The 17,411-nt window shown below is 39.8% G+C and overlaps 2 protein-coding genes across 3 annotated transcripts in view; one reads left to right on the forward strand and one right to left on the reverse strand.

Moving 5' to 3' along the window:
• The window catches only part of EIF2A (eukaryotic translation initiation factor 2A), a 49,732-nt gene extending 47,714 nt beyond the window's left edge, over window positions 1-2,018 (reverse strand). Inside the window, exon 1 of one of the 2 annotated variants that reach the window (XM_037842753.1) lies at window positions 936-2,018. In XM_037842753.1, the coding sequence (XP_037698681.1) occupies window positions 936-963 (28 nt within the window). In that variant the 5' untranslated portion in view covers window positions 964-2,018. The remainder of the gene's footprint in view (window positions 1-935) is intronic. The other variant, XM_037842763.1, reaches the window with a different exon arrangement.
• On the forward strand, window positions 1,147-4,063 carry SERP1 (stress associated endoplasmic reticulum protein 1). The gene is made up of 3 exons (XM_037842777.1): window positions 1,147-1,725; window positions 2,001-2,076; window positions 3,226-4,063. The coding sequence occupies exons 1-3, from the start codon at window positions 1,642-1,644 to the stop codon at window positions 3,264-3,266; spliced, it is 201 nt and encodes a 66-aa protein (XP_037698705.1). The 5' UTR covers window positions 1,147-1,641; the 3' UTR covers window positions 3,267-4,063.
• Window positions 4,064-17,411: the final 13,348 nt, after the last annotated feature.

Below are 17,411 nucleotides of genomic sequence, written 5' to 3' on the forward strand. Positions count from 1 at the left end.
TGTCCCCTCCTCAAAAGTAGGCAACTTTTCTCTTATATATGTCTTCTCCCTTCTATATATATTTATCGTGACTTAATCAGTCTTCTCCCCTCTCAACTCCCCTCTTCTTTCGTAATAGTCTTATACAAGATTCCCGGCCCTACTCTGGATTGGTGTGTTTCCCAGCGTTGTCCAAGACTAAGTTTATTATCTCTTCCAACACTAAAACTCTGCCTCCGATTCAGAACCACAGGAGTCCTCTAGTGTTCTAATTCTAAAATATTTATAACTGTTTCACCACATGTTGCTAGAGTACTTCTCTCACTGCTACCACCCTAGACCACACCATGACTTGACTCTGCACTACCACAGCGCCTACAAACATCATCTTACTGGTCTTTCGGAAAATACCGCTCCTTCTCAAAGTCTGCAGTGGGTTCCAATGATTTCCATCTATTCTCCTTTAGCAAAAGTGTATGTAGGTCATTAATGCAAGGAGAACAGGATTTGGTATTAAGTTTAATTGTATTTAAAGTGTGTGGTCAGTTTAGAAGATTGAGTCATTTGCCTATCTCTGTCATGATTACAGAGCTAAATGGCTTCACACCATCAACAGGACCTGTCACCACATAAGACTCCGTGGTAACATTGGTATTATAGACCCAGGGATCACAAATTCATGTAGCACTTTCTCTTCCTAACCCCCTTCCTCTATTATTCAAGATGAAAGGGCAGGCAAAAGTGGATGAGAAAAAAGTAGGGAGAATACTTAGCCCAGAAGCGGAGGCATCACTTCCTATTGCCACGCTACAAGAAACCCAAAAAGCCATCTGGCCCTAACGCAAGCCACAAGGAAAGACAGAGTACACTGCAATGCTCCTCGGCTAGTTCTCAGAAGCAAAGTCATGAAAAGAAGCTGCTCTAAAAAAACAGTCCCTTGATCGTCCAGAACTCACCAGCCAGGAGCGGCGTGGACGGCGCCATCTTATCCCGGAAAGAGAAACCCGTGCGTTCGGTTCAGAGTTCACGAGGGCCGAACCCGGCCCCAACACGTCTGCTCAGGCGTGTGGGCGACAGATCGGAATTTCCGGGGCCAGCAGCCTGGGGGCCAATTTACTTCCGGTCCGGAATTGGGGAGGAAAGGGACCCTGAACGCGCACGCGCTCCTCTGGGTCAACACATCCAGGCGTGAGTGTTCTGGACTAGGTCTCTGGCGTGTGCCTTGGCCCTCCCTCTCCCTCAGAGGGCGGAGCCTGCGCTTCCGTGAAGTGGAGCCCGCCCAGTGCTGACGTTGGCAGCCGAACCCGAAGTAGTTCGAGGGTGCAGGCTGCACCGCCCGGTTGTTGCGTTGCGCTTCCTTCCTCTTTAGCTCCACGCTCTCGGCGACTGCCCCAGCAGCGGTGGCGGCGGGAGAACGGCCCGGCGGCCTGCTTTGTTACTTCCGCGCACCCGGCCTATCGGTCTGGCGGCCGCAGTCGATTGACCCGCGTCCGCTTAGCGCTCAACCCTTGCGCGCACCGCGCCCAGGCCCAGTGGCCGGAGCTCGCTCTTCTCCTGAGAGCCGCCTCTGTCCGGCGGCGGCGAGCCTCGCAGCGGTCCGAGGGAAGGCGAGCGATCGAGCGAGTTTAAGGGGTGGTGGGGTCTAGTGGTGGCGCCGCGAAGATGGTCGCTAAGCAGCGGATCCGTATGGCCAACGAGAAGCACAGCAAGAACATCACCCAGCGCGGCAACGTCGCCAAGACCTCGGTAAGGAATGAGAGGGCGCCCCTCTCCGTTCTGCACCCGGGGCTGAGGCCGGGGCCCAGGGCCGCGTCGAGTTCGCCTCCCCAGACCCGGCGGACCCCGGGCTCCGTGTGCCGTGGAGGGACTGCTGGGTTACGCGAGGCCGCGAGCCGGCCGCTGAGTTGAGGAATCCAGTGAAGTGGGTGTCGGAGGGAGACCTGCCCTTGGGTGCAGGCTGTGAGGGCCCGTGGTCCAAATGGTTTCTCTGCATCTGAAACGGTGGGTTTTTCTTTCTGCAGAGAAATGCCCCCGAAGAGAAGGCATCTGTAGGACCCTGGTTGTTAGCGCTCTTCATTTTTGTTGTTTGTGGCTCTGGTAAGTGTTTGGGGGTTTTCATTGGGTAGGATGTTGGGTGACGGGTTTGGGATGACGTGGTGAACTATCAGTGGTAAATGCTTCCCGTGCGGTTCTCAACCCACCTGCCGGGAGCGTCTCGTAATTCTGTTTCATCTGAACCAAATTACTTGTCCCACATATGCACAGAGGGTGGTGCTCCAGAAACTTCTCCCAGCTTGATTTGTCCTCACAGGAGATTAGAAAGGAGGTCAGGCCTTTGGTAATGATCAAATTGGAAGAAATTTGGACAGAACAAAAACAAATGGTTTGCAAACCCATTATCTGTGCCTTTGCAAGTCAAAACTGGGTATGATGTATAAAAGGTAAAGCAAGGACAAAGGGTTGACTCACTATAAAGGAAATGTTTTTAGATGGATTTTAAAAAAGGGTAAGAAAATTTAGTTATCAAGTTTAAAAAAAATTTTTAAAAAGGGTAGGAAAATTTAGTTATCAGGTTTTAGATGGATTTAAAAAAAGGTAGGAAAATTTAGTTATTAGGGTAGCCTGCTGTTGTCCTAATGGACTCCTGCCTTCTCAGATGAATTACAGAATGTCTTTCCTCTCCATTTATTATCTTCATATGCAAACTGCTATGTAGATGTTTCTGTTTACCACATTCTGACATTCTGAAGTTCTTGTTAAAACGTTTCACTTCACTTTTCTCCTGAACTAACCAACTGTAAACGGTCCTAATAAATGGCCAAGAGCCAACAATTTATATAACCTAATGGTTATTGAATTTCAGCTTTGTGAAAATGAGGAAACTTGCATGTATTGTGAGTAGGCCTTAAGAGGACACAATTATTTAGGAATAAACCAAAATAGTTCTATGCTAAAAAAACCTGTTTGCTTTGGTGCTTTAAGATGTTTTTGTAATGATTAGCTATTTGGAAGCTCTCTTGGACACTTAGATTTAAAATTCAGTGAAGCTAAGGTTTTAAAAGAAGATAGTTTATGAGCATTTAATTATTTTATTAAGGTAGGTCTGTCTTACTACAGTGTACATAACATTTGCAAATAATTCTAAGGGTATCCATGGATTCTTGAACTACCTTAATAAAGTATTCATCAGTTATCAGAACCGTTTTATTTAAAATTTGTTTTAATATTTGCTTTTTCTCTTTACAGCAATTTTCCAGATTATTCAAAGTATCAGGATGGGCATGTGAAGTGACTGACCTTAAGATGTTTCCATTTTCCTGTGAATTTTAACTTGAACTCATTCCTGATGTTTGATATCCTGGTTAAAAACAATTCAGTAAAGCATCCTGCCTCAGAATGACTTTTCATATCATCCTTCATGTGTCATTCCAAGGTTTCTTCATCAGTCATTCCGAGTTTTCTAGTCCATACCACAGTGCCTTGCAAAAGCACCACATGAATAAAGCAATAAAATTTGATTGTTAAGCTTCAGTAGTGGGCCCTACTTATTCAGTCAGTAAGGAGTAAGTTTTTCTATGTGATTGTTCAAAACAGGATAGATAATTAGATCAAATCTGTAGACGGGGTCTAGATTTTGTTAACCCTAATGTGTCTATGTAATTAGCTTAATTTAAAATTTGGAATCTGTGGTTTTTATAAAGGTAGGCACTTTATTACTATCTCTTGAATTGAAAGCACATTCCCGTATAGGGTCAAGTAATTATCCTATAATAAGGTGCTTATAAATGGAACAGCTGCACAGCCTAGTTTCACCACCACCTTTAGCACCTGAAAAATTTTTAAGACGCTTGTAAAGGCCTAATATGAAGGGAGAGGCTTATAGCCACAACATCTATTTTAACAATAGTCTTTCTATTATACTACCTTGGATTTTGCATGAGTGAATATACTAACCTAAGATGCCATAAAAAAAAAAAAAGTATTTTATAACTTGGTCATTGCAGTTTCACTAAAAGCTACTATGGAGCCAAGTCAGGGAAGGTTGTTTATGTCAGCATTGATTTCACTAGAATTATTTTAATATGTCAGAGGGGTTTACGATGCTAGACAAAATTTAAGGAAAAAATACTACTAACGGTGGAAGCCTCATCAGGACATGCTGTTGAGCCCAATGTGCCATAAGACATCCTAGCATATTACTAGCACTCTTAATACCAAACAGGCACATCAACTAAACTAGAAGTTACACTTAGTTTAGAAATGCTTTTACTGGATTTATGATTGAAATGCTGTTAGTTACTAGATACATCACACTAGGGTGACATCTGAAATTAGATTTAAGGATAAGGATCAGTCTTTAGTCTTCCTTTGTTGTATGATTTTACAGGTTTTAATGAAATTTCCTTTTTACTAATGGGGTGAGGGTGATAAAGCAGATTTTGGGTTTTCTAGTACTGTTGAAAAACTGCAAGTATCGGCTAATTATATTCTAGCCATAACAGTGGGAAAAAAAGGCTGAGGTGTCTATCAATGAATTGGAAAAAAAGCTGCTTCTGTGTGCTTTGTTAATAGTCTCAGGATATCTCTTTTAAACAGTTAAGAGGAACAGAAGTGAAAACTGCTACCTAGTCTAAAAACAGTGTGAACCTCAGAGAAAGTTTCTGATAACCCCAAGTATGGAAGAAAAGGAGAGGAGTAGTTAAGGACCTTGACGACTCTTGTTAGCTGAGCTGCTCCAAATGAAGGAACGGGAATCAGCTGACCTTGGGCCAGCAGGGTTTTAACTACATTGTTACCTGCCCTTCTCACCCAGTAAATCAACCCCTGTATTTGGTTCCTTCTTTGAAACAGGTGTCTTGGTTAAATAAATCTATTTTATAAATTTAAAATGAAAGTTAACTGCTCTAAATTCATAGCAGGTGCCTTAATTTTTGCTTTGAGTTAAACCATTCCATATCTGAATTTCCCTTGGTTTACTATAGATAATTGACTTCAAAATGTTGGGTTTTAAAAAAAAAAATATGATGTTTTGATTAATTTGACTGTTAAATTGGTATAGACGTGCTTGTTTTACATATGTAAAATTGCATTCCCTTTGTATTTCATGGGTAATTTACCAATTGAGTACATTTTATATTAAGAATGGATTATGCATGTTTGGGTAAATGAAAAATGTATCTTATTTGATTTGTCCTTTAAAAAAATAAAGTTCCCTGAATATTTCATGCCTTCTAAAAGAAAATTATTTTTCAGTTATCTGAATCTACTTTTTATAGTAAATAGAAAATGATTTTAAAGAGTGCCTAGAGCTAAGTTGTACTTGAGCTTAAATAGTATCCAGAAGCACAGATGTAAGGGTTATAACTAGAAATAGGTAGCAAGAAAAATATATAAAAAGCACAATTAATTAAATACTTCACCTAGGATTCACCATCATCTCATTATTATCCAAGTTTAGTTCATAGAAAAAGTCTTTTGATCTCCCTTTCATTAGATATCATTAGAATTTAGATATATAATGTTGAGCACATATTAGAATAAATGTATTAAGAGTTGTCTACATTTCCAATTGGTGATTTAGCTATAACATTTCAAGTGGTTGTCGATTTCATTTTATCTGTCAGGTTGTATATAATGTTGCTTAAAATAATTGAGTGGGCTTCCAAGATGAGTAAAGATTTTCATTGTAACAGGATGCTTTGTAATAGGCTTTGACTTATATTTTAAAATTGTATACTCAACTTGGCAGGGCCATGGCTCTTCTCACTGAGGTTACTAGATAGAGTTCTGTTGGCAGAGAGAACTACCCTGTAGAACTGGATTATGTTCTTGGTCTCAGTAGCAAGTTCATTAGCAAAATTTTATTGTGCTTTAGCATGTATAAAATTTAGAACAACAAATTCTCCATTTAGAAATTGTTCTCACATCTGATTTGCCTTTATCTTTTTAGCTGGTATTTTGATTTATTGTTTTAGAAGCAAAGCACAATTGGAAGAGCTAAGAATTGGCTTTAACAGCAAACTCCCTGTTACCCTATCACTAGCTGCTTGTATTACTTTAACTTCAGTTTGAACTGGGACAAAACTGTACTAATTTGGAAGGAGAACTGATGAGCAATAGGGGGCTAGAAATCTCAGGAATCTTTCAGTGCAGTAGGTGAAGGAATAGGCAATAAAATGAAAATATGACCATTGTGATAACTACTTCAAAAGAAAAGTAAAATTAGATGGTGTCTTTTTTCACAGGGCTAGTTGGGTTAGAGCAGAAACTAGAACCCAGGTTTCCTGACTCAAATTGTACTCTATAAAAACCATGGGAATGATTGCAAAACGTCCATATAGACACTTCTGTTTTCATGGGATCTTTACTTCTGCTTTTAGAAAAGTACTTTAAATTTTTTTTCAACTTGCCAGTTCAAAGAAGAAACAAAAAAGGAGCTTCTCCTTTCATGGATGAAGTTTCTCTTGAAAATAAACTTATGTGGCAAATTTACTATTGGTGTTTCCTGTGCAGCACAAAAATGCAAAGATCAAATCAGTATATTTATCCACTGAGGCATCTTCAAGAGTATATTCTCTTTAAATTATCTTGCAATAGTTATACTGTATTTTGTTATAAAATTTTTCATATATGATCTGAAAAATAATTTCTATTAGGTAGTCAAAAAAAAAAAAAAAAGTCATACACTCTCCACAAGACACTTTTTATGACAAAGGCTCAGTGAATAAACCACGTGTGACTTCTTTCCCAGTGCATGAATTTCTACTTTGGAATGCTGTTAGAACTTCCATAAGTAAAACTGTATTGATTTAAATATAATTAATAATTTTGGTACCTTCAGTAGAAGGTTTTTTTTCCTTTCTCACTTTTATTGAGAAAAGCCTCTCAAACAGAAAGAAAATAATCGATTTTAGAACTGGAAGGAACTTTAGAAATGATCTTGTTTGGCCCCTTAATTTTTTTTTCCTTGCAATTTTATTGAGATGTAGTCACATACCATACAGTCATCCAAAGTGTACAATCAATTGTTCATAGTATCATCATATAGTTGTACATTCATCACCACAGTAAATTTTTTAACATTTTCATTACTCCAAAAATAAAAATAAAAATAGAATAAAAGTAAAAGTAAAAATAAACACCCAAAACAACCCATTCCCCCCTATTATTCATTTACTTCTTGTTTCCATTATTCTACTCATTTGTCCATACACTGGATAAAGGGACTGTGAGCAACTAGGTTTTCTACAATCACACGGTCACACCATATAAACTATATAGTTACACACTTGTCTTCCAGAAATAAGTCCACTGGGTTGCAGTTTCTGGTATTGCCTTCTAGCTATTCTAATACACTAAAAACTAAAAAAGGATATCTACAGAGCTGTATGTTTTAGTTACTCCTCCAGGAAAGTAGGTAGAAAGCCAGGAACTGCGTGGACTGGACACCATAGAGCAATCTGACTTTGGGCATACTTCATACAACACTCATGAAAATGTGGAACTGCTGAGATCAGCGAAATCTGTAAGTTTTTGCGGCCAGGGGACCCGCGGCCCTCCCTGCCAGGCTCAGTCCCGTGGGAGGAGGGGCTGTCAGCTCCGGGAAGGAGAAGGGAGAACTGCAGTGGCAGCCCTTATCAGAAACTCATTCTACTGATCCAAACTCCAACCATAGATAGACTGAGACCAGACACCTGAGAATCTGAGAGCAGCCAGCCCAGCAGAGAGGAGACAGGCATAGAAAAAAACAGCACGAAAAACTCCAAAATAAAAGCGGAGGATTTTTGGAGTTCTGGTGAACATAGAAAGGGGAAGAGCAGAGCTCAGGCCCTGAGGCTCATATGCAAATCCCAAAGAACAGCTGATCTCTCTGCCCTGTGGACCTTTCCTTAATGGCCCTAATTGCTTTGTCTCTTAGCATTTCAATAACCCATTAGATCTCTGAGGAGGGCCCATTTTTTTTTTTTTTTTAATCCCTTTTTCTTTTTCTAAAACGATTACTCTAAGAAGCCCAATACAGAAAGCTTCAAAGACTTGCTATTTGGGCAGGTCAAGTCAAGAGCAGAACTAGGAGAGCTCTGAGACAAAACACAATAATCCAGTGGCTGAGAAAATTCACTAAACACCACAACTTCCCAAGAAAACGGGGGTGTCCGCTCACAGCCATCATCCTGGTGGACAGGAAACACTCCTGCCCATCGCCAGCCCCATAGCCCAGAACTGCCCCAGACAACCCAGTGTGACGGAAGTGCTTCAAATAACAGGCACACACCACAAAACTGGGCGTGGACATTAGCCTTCCCTGCAACCTCAGCTGATTGTCCCTGAGTTGGGAAGGTAGAGCAGTGTGAATTAACAAAGCCCCATTCAGCCATCATTTCAGCAGACTGGGAGCCTCCCTACACAGCCCAGCAGCCCAGAACTGCCCTGGGGGGATGGCACTCACCTGTGACATAGCACAGTCATCCCTCAACAGAGGACCCGGGGTGCACAGCCTGGAAGAGGGGCCCACTTGCAAGTCTCAGGAGCCATACGCCAATACCAAGGACTTGTGGGTCAGTGGCAGAGACAAACTGTGGCAGGACTGAACTGAAGGATTAGACTATTGCAGCAGCTTTAAAACTCTAGGATCACCAGGGAGATTTGATTGTTAGAGCCACCCCCCCCTCCCTGACTGCCCAGAAACACGCCCCATATACAGGGCAGGCAACACCAACTACACACGCAAGCTTGGTACACCAATTGGACCCCACAAGACTCACTCCCCCACTCACCAAAAAGGCTAAGCAGGGGAGAACTGGCTTGTGGAGAACAGGTGGCTCGTGGACGCCACCTGCTGGTTAGTTGGAGAAAGTGTACTCCACGAAGCTGTAGATCTGATAAATTAGAGATAAGGACTTCAATTGGTCTACAAATCCTAAAAGAACCCTATCAAGTTCAGCAAATGCCACGAGGCCGAAAACAACAGAAAATTATAAAGCATATGAAAAAACCAGACGATATGGATAACCCAAGCCCAAGCACCCAAATCAAAAGATCCGAAGAGACACAGCACCTAGAGCAGCTACTCAAAGAACTAAAGATGAACAATGAGACCATAGTACGGGAGACTAAGGAAATCAAGAAGACCCTAGAAGAGCATAAAGAAGACATTGCAAGACTAAATAAAATAATGGATGATCTTATGGAAATTAAAGAAACTGTTGACCAAATTAAAAAGATTCTGGACACTCATAGTACAAGACTAGAGGAAGTTGAACAACGAATCAGTGACCTGGAAGATGACAGAATGGAAAATGAAAGCATAAAAGAAAGAATGGGGAAAAAAATTGAAAAACTCGAAATGGACCTCAGGGATATGATAGATAATATGAAACGTCCAAATATAAGACTCATTGGTGTCCCAGAAGGGGAAGAAAAGGGTAAAGGTCTAGGAAGAGTATTCAAAGAAATTGTTGGGGAAAACTTCCCAAATCTTCTAAACAACATAAATACACAAATCATAAATGCTCAGCGAACCCCAAATAGAATAAATCCAAATAAACCCACTCCGAGACATATACTGATCACACTGTCAAACACAGAAGAGAAGGAGCAAGTTCTGAAAGCAGCAAGAGAAAAGCAATTCACCACATACAAAGGAAACAGCATAAGACTAAGTAGTGACTACTCAGCAGCCACCATGGAGGCGAGAAGGCAGTGGCACGATATATTTAAAATTCTGAGTGAGAAAAATTTCCAGCCAAGAATACTTTATCCAGCAAAGCTCTCCTTCAAATTTGAGGGAGAGCTTAAATTTTTCACAGACAAACAAATGTTGAGAGAATTTGCTAACAAGAGACCTACCCTACTGGAGATACTAAAGGGAGCCCTACAGACAGAGAAACAAAGACAGGACAGAGAGACTTGGAGAAAGGTTCAGTACTAAAGAGATTCGGTATGGGTACAATAAAGGATATTAATAGACAGAGGGGAAAAATATGACAAACATAAACCACAGGATAAGATGGCTGATTCAAGAAATGCCTTCACGGTTATAACGTTGAATGTAAATGGATTAAACTCCCCAATTAAAAGATATAGATTCGCAGCATGGATCAAAAAAAATGAACCATCAATATGTTGCATACAAGAGACTCATCTTAGACACAGGGACACAAAGAAACTGAAAGTGAAAGGATGGAAAAAAATATTTCATGTAAGCTACAGCCAAAAGAAAGCAGGTGTAGCAATATTAATCTCAGATAAAATAGACTTCAAATGCAGGGATGTTTTGAGAGACAAAGAAGGCCACTACGTACTAATAAAAGTGGCAATTCAGCAAGAAGAAATAACAATCATAAATGTCTATGCACCCAATCAAGGTGCCACAAAATACATGAGAGAAACACTGGGAAAACTAAAGGAAGCAATTGATGTTTCCACAATAATTGTGGGAGACTTCAACACATCACTCTCTCCTATAGATAGATCAACCAGACAGAAGACCAATAAGGAAATTGAAAACCTAAACAATCTGATAAATGAATTAGATTTAACAGACATATACAGGACATTACATCCCAAAGCACCAGGATACACATACTTTTCTAGTGCTCATGGAACTTTCTCCAGAATAGATCATATGCTGGGACATAAAACAAGCCTCAATAAATTTAAAAAGATTGAAATTATTCAAAGCACATTCTCTGACCACAATGGAATACAATTAGAAGTCAATAACCATCAGAGACTTAGAAAATTCACGAATACCTGGAGGTTAAACAACACACTCCTAAACAATCAGTGGGTTAAAGAAGAAATAGCAAGAGAAATTGCTAAATATATAGAGACGAATGAAAATGAGAACACAACATACCAAAACCTATGGGATGCAGCAAAAGCAGTGCTGAGGGGGAAATTTATAGCACTAAACGCATATATTAAAAAGGAAGAAAGAGCCAAAATCAGAGAACTAATGGATCAACTGAAGAAGCTAGAAAATGAACAGCAAACCAATCCGAAACCAAGTACAAGAAAAGAAATAACAAGGATTAAAGCAGAAATAAATGACATAGAGAACAAAAAAACAATAGAGAGGATAAATATCACCACAAGTTGGTTCTTTGAGAAGATCAACAAGATTGACAAGCCCCTAGCTAAACTGACAAAATCAAAAAGAGAGAAGACCCATATAAACAAAATAATGAATGAAAAAGGTGACATAACTACAGATCCTGAGAAATTAAAAAAATTATAAGAGGATACTATGAACAACTGTATGGCAACAAACTGGATAATGTAGAGGAAATGGACAATTTCCTGGAAACATATGAACAACCTAGACTGACCAGAGAAGAAATAGAAGACCTCAACCAACCCATCACAAGCAAAGAGATCCAATCAGTCATCAAAAATCTTCCCACAAATAAATGCCCAGGACCAGATGGCTTCACAGGGGAATTCTACCAAACTTTCCAGAAAGAACTGACACCAATCTTACTCAAACTCTTTCAAAACATTGAAGAAAATGGAACACTATCTAACTCATTTTATGAAGCTAACATCAATCTAATACCAAAACCAGGCAAAGATGCTACAAAAAAGGAAAACTACCGGCCAATCTCCCTAATGAATATAGATGCAAAAATCCTCAACAAAATACTTGCAAATCGAATCCAAAGACACATGAAAAAAATCATACACCATGACTAAGTGGGGTTTATTCCAGGCATGCAAGGATGGTTCAACATAAGAAAATCAATCAATGTATTACAACACATTAACAAGTCAAAAGGGAAAAATCAATTGATCATCTCAATAGATGCTGAAAAAGCATTTGACAAAATCCAACATCCCTTTTTGATAAAAACACTTCAAAAGGTAGGAATTGAAGGAAACTTCCTCAACATGATAAAGAGCATATATGAAAAACCCACAGCCAGCATAGTACTCAATGGTGAGAGACTGAAAGCCCTCCCTCTAAGATCAGGAACAAGACAAGGATGCCCGCTATCACCACTGTTATTCAACATTGTGCTGGAAGTGCTAGCCAGGGCAATCCGGCAAGACAAAGAAATAAAAGGCATCCAAATTGGAAAAGAAGAAGTAAAACTGTCATTGTTTGCAGATGATATGATCTTATATCTAGAAAACCCTGAGAAATCGACGATACAGCTACTAGAGCTAATAAACAAATTTAGCAAAGTAGCGGGATACAAGGTTAATGTACATAAGTCAGCAATGTTTCTATATGCTAGAAATGAACAAACTGAAGAGACACTCAAGAAAAAGATACCATTTTCAATAGCAACTAAAAAAATCAAGTACCTAGGAATAAACTTAACCAAAGATGTAAAAGACCTATACAAAGAAAACTACATACTCTACTAAAAGAAATAGAAGGGGACCTTAAAAGATGGAAAAATATTCCATGTTCATGGATAGGAAGACTAAATGTCATTAAGATGTCAATTCTACCCAAACTCATCTACAGATTCAATGCAATCCCAATCAAAATTCTAACAACCTACTTTGCAGACTTGGAAAAACTAGTTATCAAATTTATTTGGAAAGGGAAGATGCCTTGAATTGCTAAAGACACTCTAAAAAAGAAAAACGAAGTGGGAGGACTTACACTCCCTGACTTTGAAGCTTATTATAAAGCCACTGTTGCCAAAACAGCATGGTACTGGCACAAAGATAGACATATAGATCAATGGAATCAAATTGAGAATTCGGAGATAGACCCTCAGATCTATGGCCGACTGATCTTTGATAAGGCCCCCAAAGTCACTGAACTGAGTCATAATGGTCTTTTCAACAAATGGGGCTGGGAGAGTTGGATATCCATATCCAAAAGAATGAAAGAGGACCCCTACCTCACCCCCTACACAAAAATTAACTCAAAATGGACCAAAGATCTCAATATAAAAGAAAGTACCATAAAACTCCTAGAAGATAATGTAGGAAAACATCTTCAAGACCTTGTATGAGGCGGCCACTTCCTAGACTTTACACCCAAAGCACAAGCAACAAAAAAGAAAATAGATAAATGGGAACTCCTCAAGCTTAGAAGTTTCTGCACCTCAAAGGAATTTCTCAAAAAGGTAAAGAGGCAGCCAACTCAATGGGAAAAAAGTTTTGGAAACCATGTATCTGACAAAAGACTGATATCTTGCATATATAAAGAAATCCTACAACTCAATGACAATAGTACAGTCGGCCCAATTATAAAATGGGCAAAAGATATGAAAAGACAGTTCTCTGAAGAGGAAATACAAATGGCCAATAAACACATGAAAAAATGTTCAGCTTCACTAGCTGTTAGAGAGATGCAAATTAAGACCACAATGAGATACCATCTAACACTGGTTAGAATGGCTGCCATTAAACAAACAGGAAACTACAAATGCTGGAGGGGATGTGGAGAAATTGGAACTCTTATTCACTGTTGGTGGGACTGTATAATGGTTCAGCCACTCTGGAAGTCAGTCTGGCAGTTCCTTAGAAAACTAGATATAGAGTTACCATTCGATCCAGCGATTGCACTTCTCAGTATATACCCGGAAGATCGGAAAGCAGTGACATGAACAGATATCTGCACGCCAATGTTCATAGCAGCATTATTCACAATTGCCAAGAGATGGAAACAACCCAAATGTCCTTCAACAGATGAGTGGATAAATAAAATGTGGTATATACACACGATGGAATACTACGCAGCAGTAAGAAGGAACGATCTCGTGAAACATATGACAACATGGATGAACCTTGAAGACATAATGCTGAGCGAAATAAGCCAGGCACAAAAAGAGAAATATTATATGCTACCACTAATGTGAACTTTGAAAAATGTAAAACAAATGGCTTATAATGTAGAGTGTAGGGGAACTAGCAATAGAGAGCAATTGGGGAAGGGGGAACAATAATCCAAGAAGAACAGATAAGCTATTTAACGTTCTGGGGATGCCCAGGAATGACTATGGTCTGTTAATTTCTGAAGGATATAGTAGGAGCAAGTTCACAGAAATGTTGCTATATTAGGTAACTTTCTTGGGGTAAAGTAGGAACATGTTGGAAGTTAAGCAGTTATCTTAGGTTAGTTGTCTTTTTCTTACTCCCTTGTTATGGTCTCTTTGAAATGTTCTTTTATTGTATGTTTGTTTTCTTTTTAACTTTTTTTTCATACAGTTGATTTAAAAAAGAAGGGAAAGTTAAAAAAAAAAAAAAAAAGAAAAAAAAAGAAAAACAAGGAAAAAAAAAAAGATGTAGTGCTCCCTTGAGGAGCCTGTGGAGAATGCAGGGGTATTCGCCTACCCCACCTCCATGGTGGTTGCTAACATGACCACAGACATAGGGGACTGGTGGTTTGATGGGTTGAGCCCTCTACCACAGGTTTTACCCTTGGGAAGACGGTTGCTGCAAAGGAGAGGCTAGGCCTCCCTATGGTTGTGCCTAAGAGCCTCCTCCCGAATGCCTCTTTGTTGCTCAGATGTGGCCCTGTCTCTCTAGCTAAGCCAACTTGAAAGGTGAAATCACTGCCCTCCCCACTACGTGGGATCAGACACCCAGGGGAGTGAATCTCCCTGGCAACGTGGAATATGACTCCCGGGGAGGAATGTAGACCCGGCATCGTGGGATGGAGAACATCTTCTTGACCAAAAGGGGGATGTGAAAGGAAATGAAATAAGCTTCAGTGGCAGAGAGAATCCAAAAGGAGCCGAGAGGTCACTCTGGTGGGCACTCTTATGCACACTTTAGACAACCCTTTTTAGGTTCTAAAGAATTGGGGTAGCTGGTGGTGGATACCTGAAACTATCAAACTACAACCCAGAACCCATGAATCTCGAAGACAGTTGTATAAAAATGTAGCTTATGAGGGGTGACAATGGGATTGGGAAAGCCATAAGGACCACACTCCACTTTGTCTAGTTTATGGATGGATGAGTAGAAAAATAGGGGAAGGAAACAAACAGACAAAGGTACCCAGTGTTCTTTTTTACTTCAATTGCTCTTTTTCACTCTAATTATTATTCTTGTTATTTTTGTGTGTGTGCTAATGAAGGTGTCAGGGATTGATTTGGGTGATGAATGTACCACTATGTAATGGTACTGTAAACAATTGAAAGTACGATTTGTTTTGTTTGACTGCGTGGTATGTGAATATATCTCAATAAAATGAAGATAAAAAAAAAAAAGGACAACTACTGTATGATCCCACTGCTGTGAAACAATTAGAGTAAGCAAACTCATAGAGTCAGAATCTAGAATATAGGTTTACCAGAGTGTGGGGTGGGGATAGGGAAGAAGGATTTAAGGCTTAAAATGTACAAAGTTCTTTTGAGTTGATTGTAAAGTTTTGGTAATGGATGATGGTGATGGTCACATATTGTGAACATAATTAACAACACTATATGATATATGTGAATGTGGTAAAAAGGGGAAATTTAGTTTATAGATATGTTATTAGAATAAAAATTTAAAAAATCACATAAGGCTATATAACACAGTGAACTCTATTATAGATGATGGACTATAGTTAATAGAGCAATTATAAAAATGTTCTTTCATGAATTGTAACAAACATAGCACACTAATGCAAGGTGCTAATAATAGGGTGGAATCCTGTATTTTATGAATGATTTTTCTGTAAACCTACAACTTGTCTAATAAAAAAACAAAAAAGAATTTAAAAAGCAAAAAAAAAAAAAAAAAAAAAAGGATATCTATAGAATGCATAAGAATAACCTCCAGAATGACCTCTTGACTCCATTTGGAATCTCTCAGCCCCTGAAACTACTTGTTTCATTTCTCTTCCCCCTTTTGGTCAGGAATGCCTTCTCAATCCCACAATGTCAGGTCCAGACTCATCCCCAGGAGTCAAGTCCCACATTGCCAGGGAGATTTACACCCCTGGGAGTCATGTTCCACATAGGAGGGAGGGTAGCGAGCCCACCAGACAAGTTGGCTTTGACAGAGATGGCCCCTTAACTTGACACTTGAAATTATGGCCTGGGGAGGTTATCTTTCCCAAGATGAATGAATCTGTAGCAGAGTAAGTTTTAGAAAACTGGTCTTGTGATAACCAGTCTCTTCAAGGAATTATGTATGTATTAATCTCCTGAAACTCCATGAGTGTTCCATAAAGTCTGAGGTTTTTTACTTCAATGGCCTCACGCTGCCACTAGGATGAAATAACTTCTTAGCCTTGATTTTTCAGAATGCTTCACAGCATGGTCCCAACCTACCTTTTTAGCCTCATTCCCTGCAGCTTCTCTCCATAGATCTGTTCTAGCCCAAAGAGTCTACTTAACGTTTTTCCAATACCTTATGCTTTCTTTAAGTGTTTTTTTTTTTTCTCATTTTCCCCACATACTACCAATCCTTCAAGGTCCATTTAAATTTCACCTTCTCTGTAAGTTTTCCCTTACCAGGGATGTCAAAAACTTTCTCTTCCTCTATCCAACAGCTACGAGGGTTTGATGATTCTGGATCAGCTGTTTAACATTTATTATATGCTGCCATGTTTATTGGTTGTTTTTTTTTTTTTTCCTTAGTTTCTCAACTAACGAGTATGGAATCCTTAAGGACAAGTGTCAAATCTTTCTTTTTTATTCTTTCCTCACTCACTCTCACCACCCCAAGGCTAGTACAGTACTTTATGCTCGGTAGGAACTCAACACATTAGTTGAGTGATAGAGTGAAAAAGAGGACAAAGGAATGCCCTATGATATCATAATAATCTGTAAATAATCTTTAAAGAAACTCATAAACTCCTTGAGCCCTAGTACAACAGCCAACCCAACCATTTCCAATCTTAGTGACCTCTGGTTAATGGCTGGGCTTCAGGGACAGAATTCAGATTCTTTACCCTTGAAACAAATTCACCAGAGATAGGCTTGATATTTGGAAGTATTTGTCCTTCAGTCATATTTGTGAACCATTCATAATAAGTGTCATTGAGAAAACCAAAAGTGCTTTATCAAAGAAAGCTGACACCTCATCACACCAGTTAGTCCAGTTTTAAAGAAAGAGTCAACAGCCTTGCTTACTGTTTAAAGCAGGTGCCTGTGGGTTGTCAGCCTCCCTCAGCCATAAGCCCTATCCCCAGTGCACCACAGGCCAAGGACACCACACCGATGTGCCCTTCTCCACACCAGACCTGGGCGAACCAACACAGTTCTATGCACCTCAGGCACACCTCCAAACCAGATCTAGTCCCTGGGAAGGGATAGGCTTGTTACCTCACAAAGAAATTCCCCACAGCAAGGCCACATCACATGGACTAACCAAATATGATGTGGTTTCCCAACCAAATCTCATATATTGGGCAAAGGAGGCTCCCAGGGCTCTTCTCAGGAAAATGCCAGCCAGGCAGCCATGGAGCGCCCCAACTGGATATAACTTCTGGCAGCCAGAGGCATCATGGGACCAGGGTGAACCATGCAACT

This window comes from Choloepus didactylus, chromosome 1 (assembly GCF_015220235.1).
Source record: "Choloepus didactylus isolate mChoDid1 chromosome 1, mChoDid1.pri, whole genome shotgun sequence".
Lineage (NCBI taxonomy): Eukaryota > Metazoa > Chordata > Mammalia > Pilosa > Megalonychidae > Choloepus > Choloepus didactylus.

What these genes read in the sequence shown, in the direction of transcription:
- SERP1 (XM_037842777.1), top strand. Translation starts at nt 1,642, where the DNA reads ATGGTCGCTAAGCAGCGGATCCGTATGGCCAACGAGAAGCACAGCAAG. An exon ending in GCAACGTCGCCAAGACCTCG is followed by an intron (nt 1,726 to 2,000) that starts GTAAGGAATGAG and finishes TTCTTTCTGCAG; the next exon opens with AGAAATGCCCCCGAAGAGAA. An exon ending in TTTTGTTGTTTGTGGCTCTG is followed by an intron (nt 2,077 to 3,225) that starts GTAAGTGTTTGG and finishes TTCTCTTTACAG; the next exon opens with CAATTTTCCAGATTATTCAA.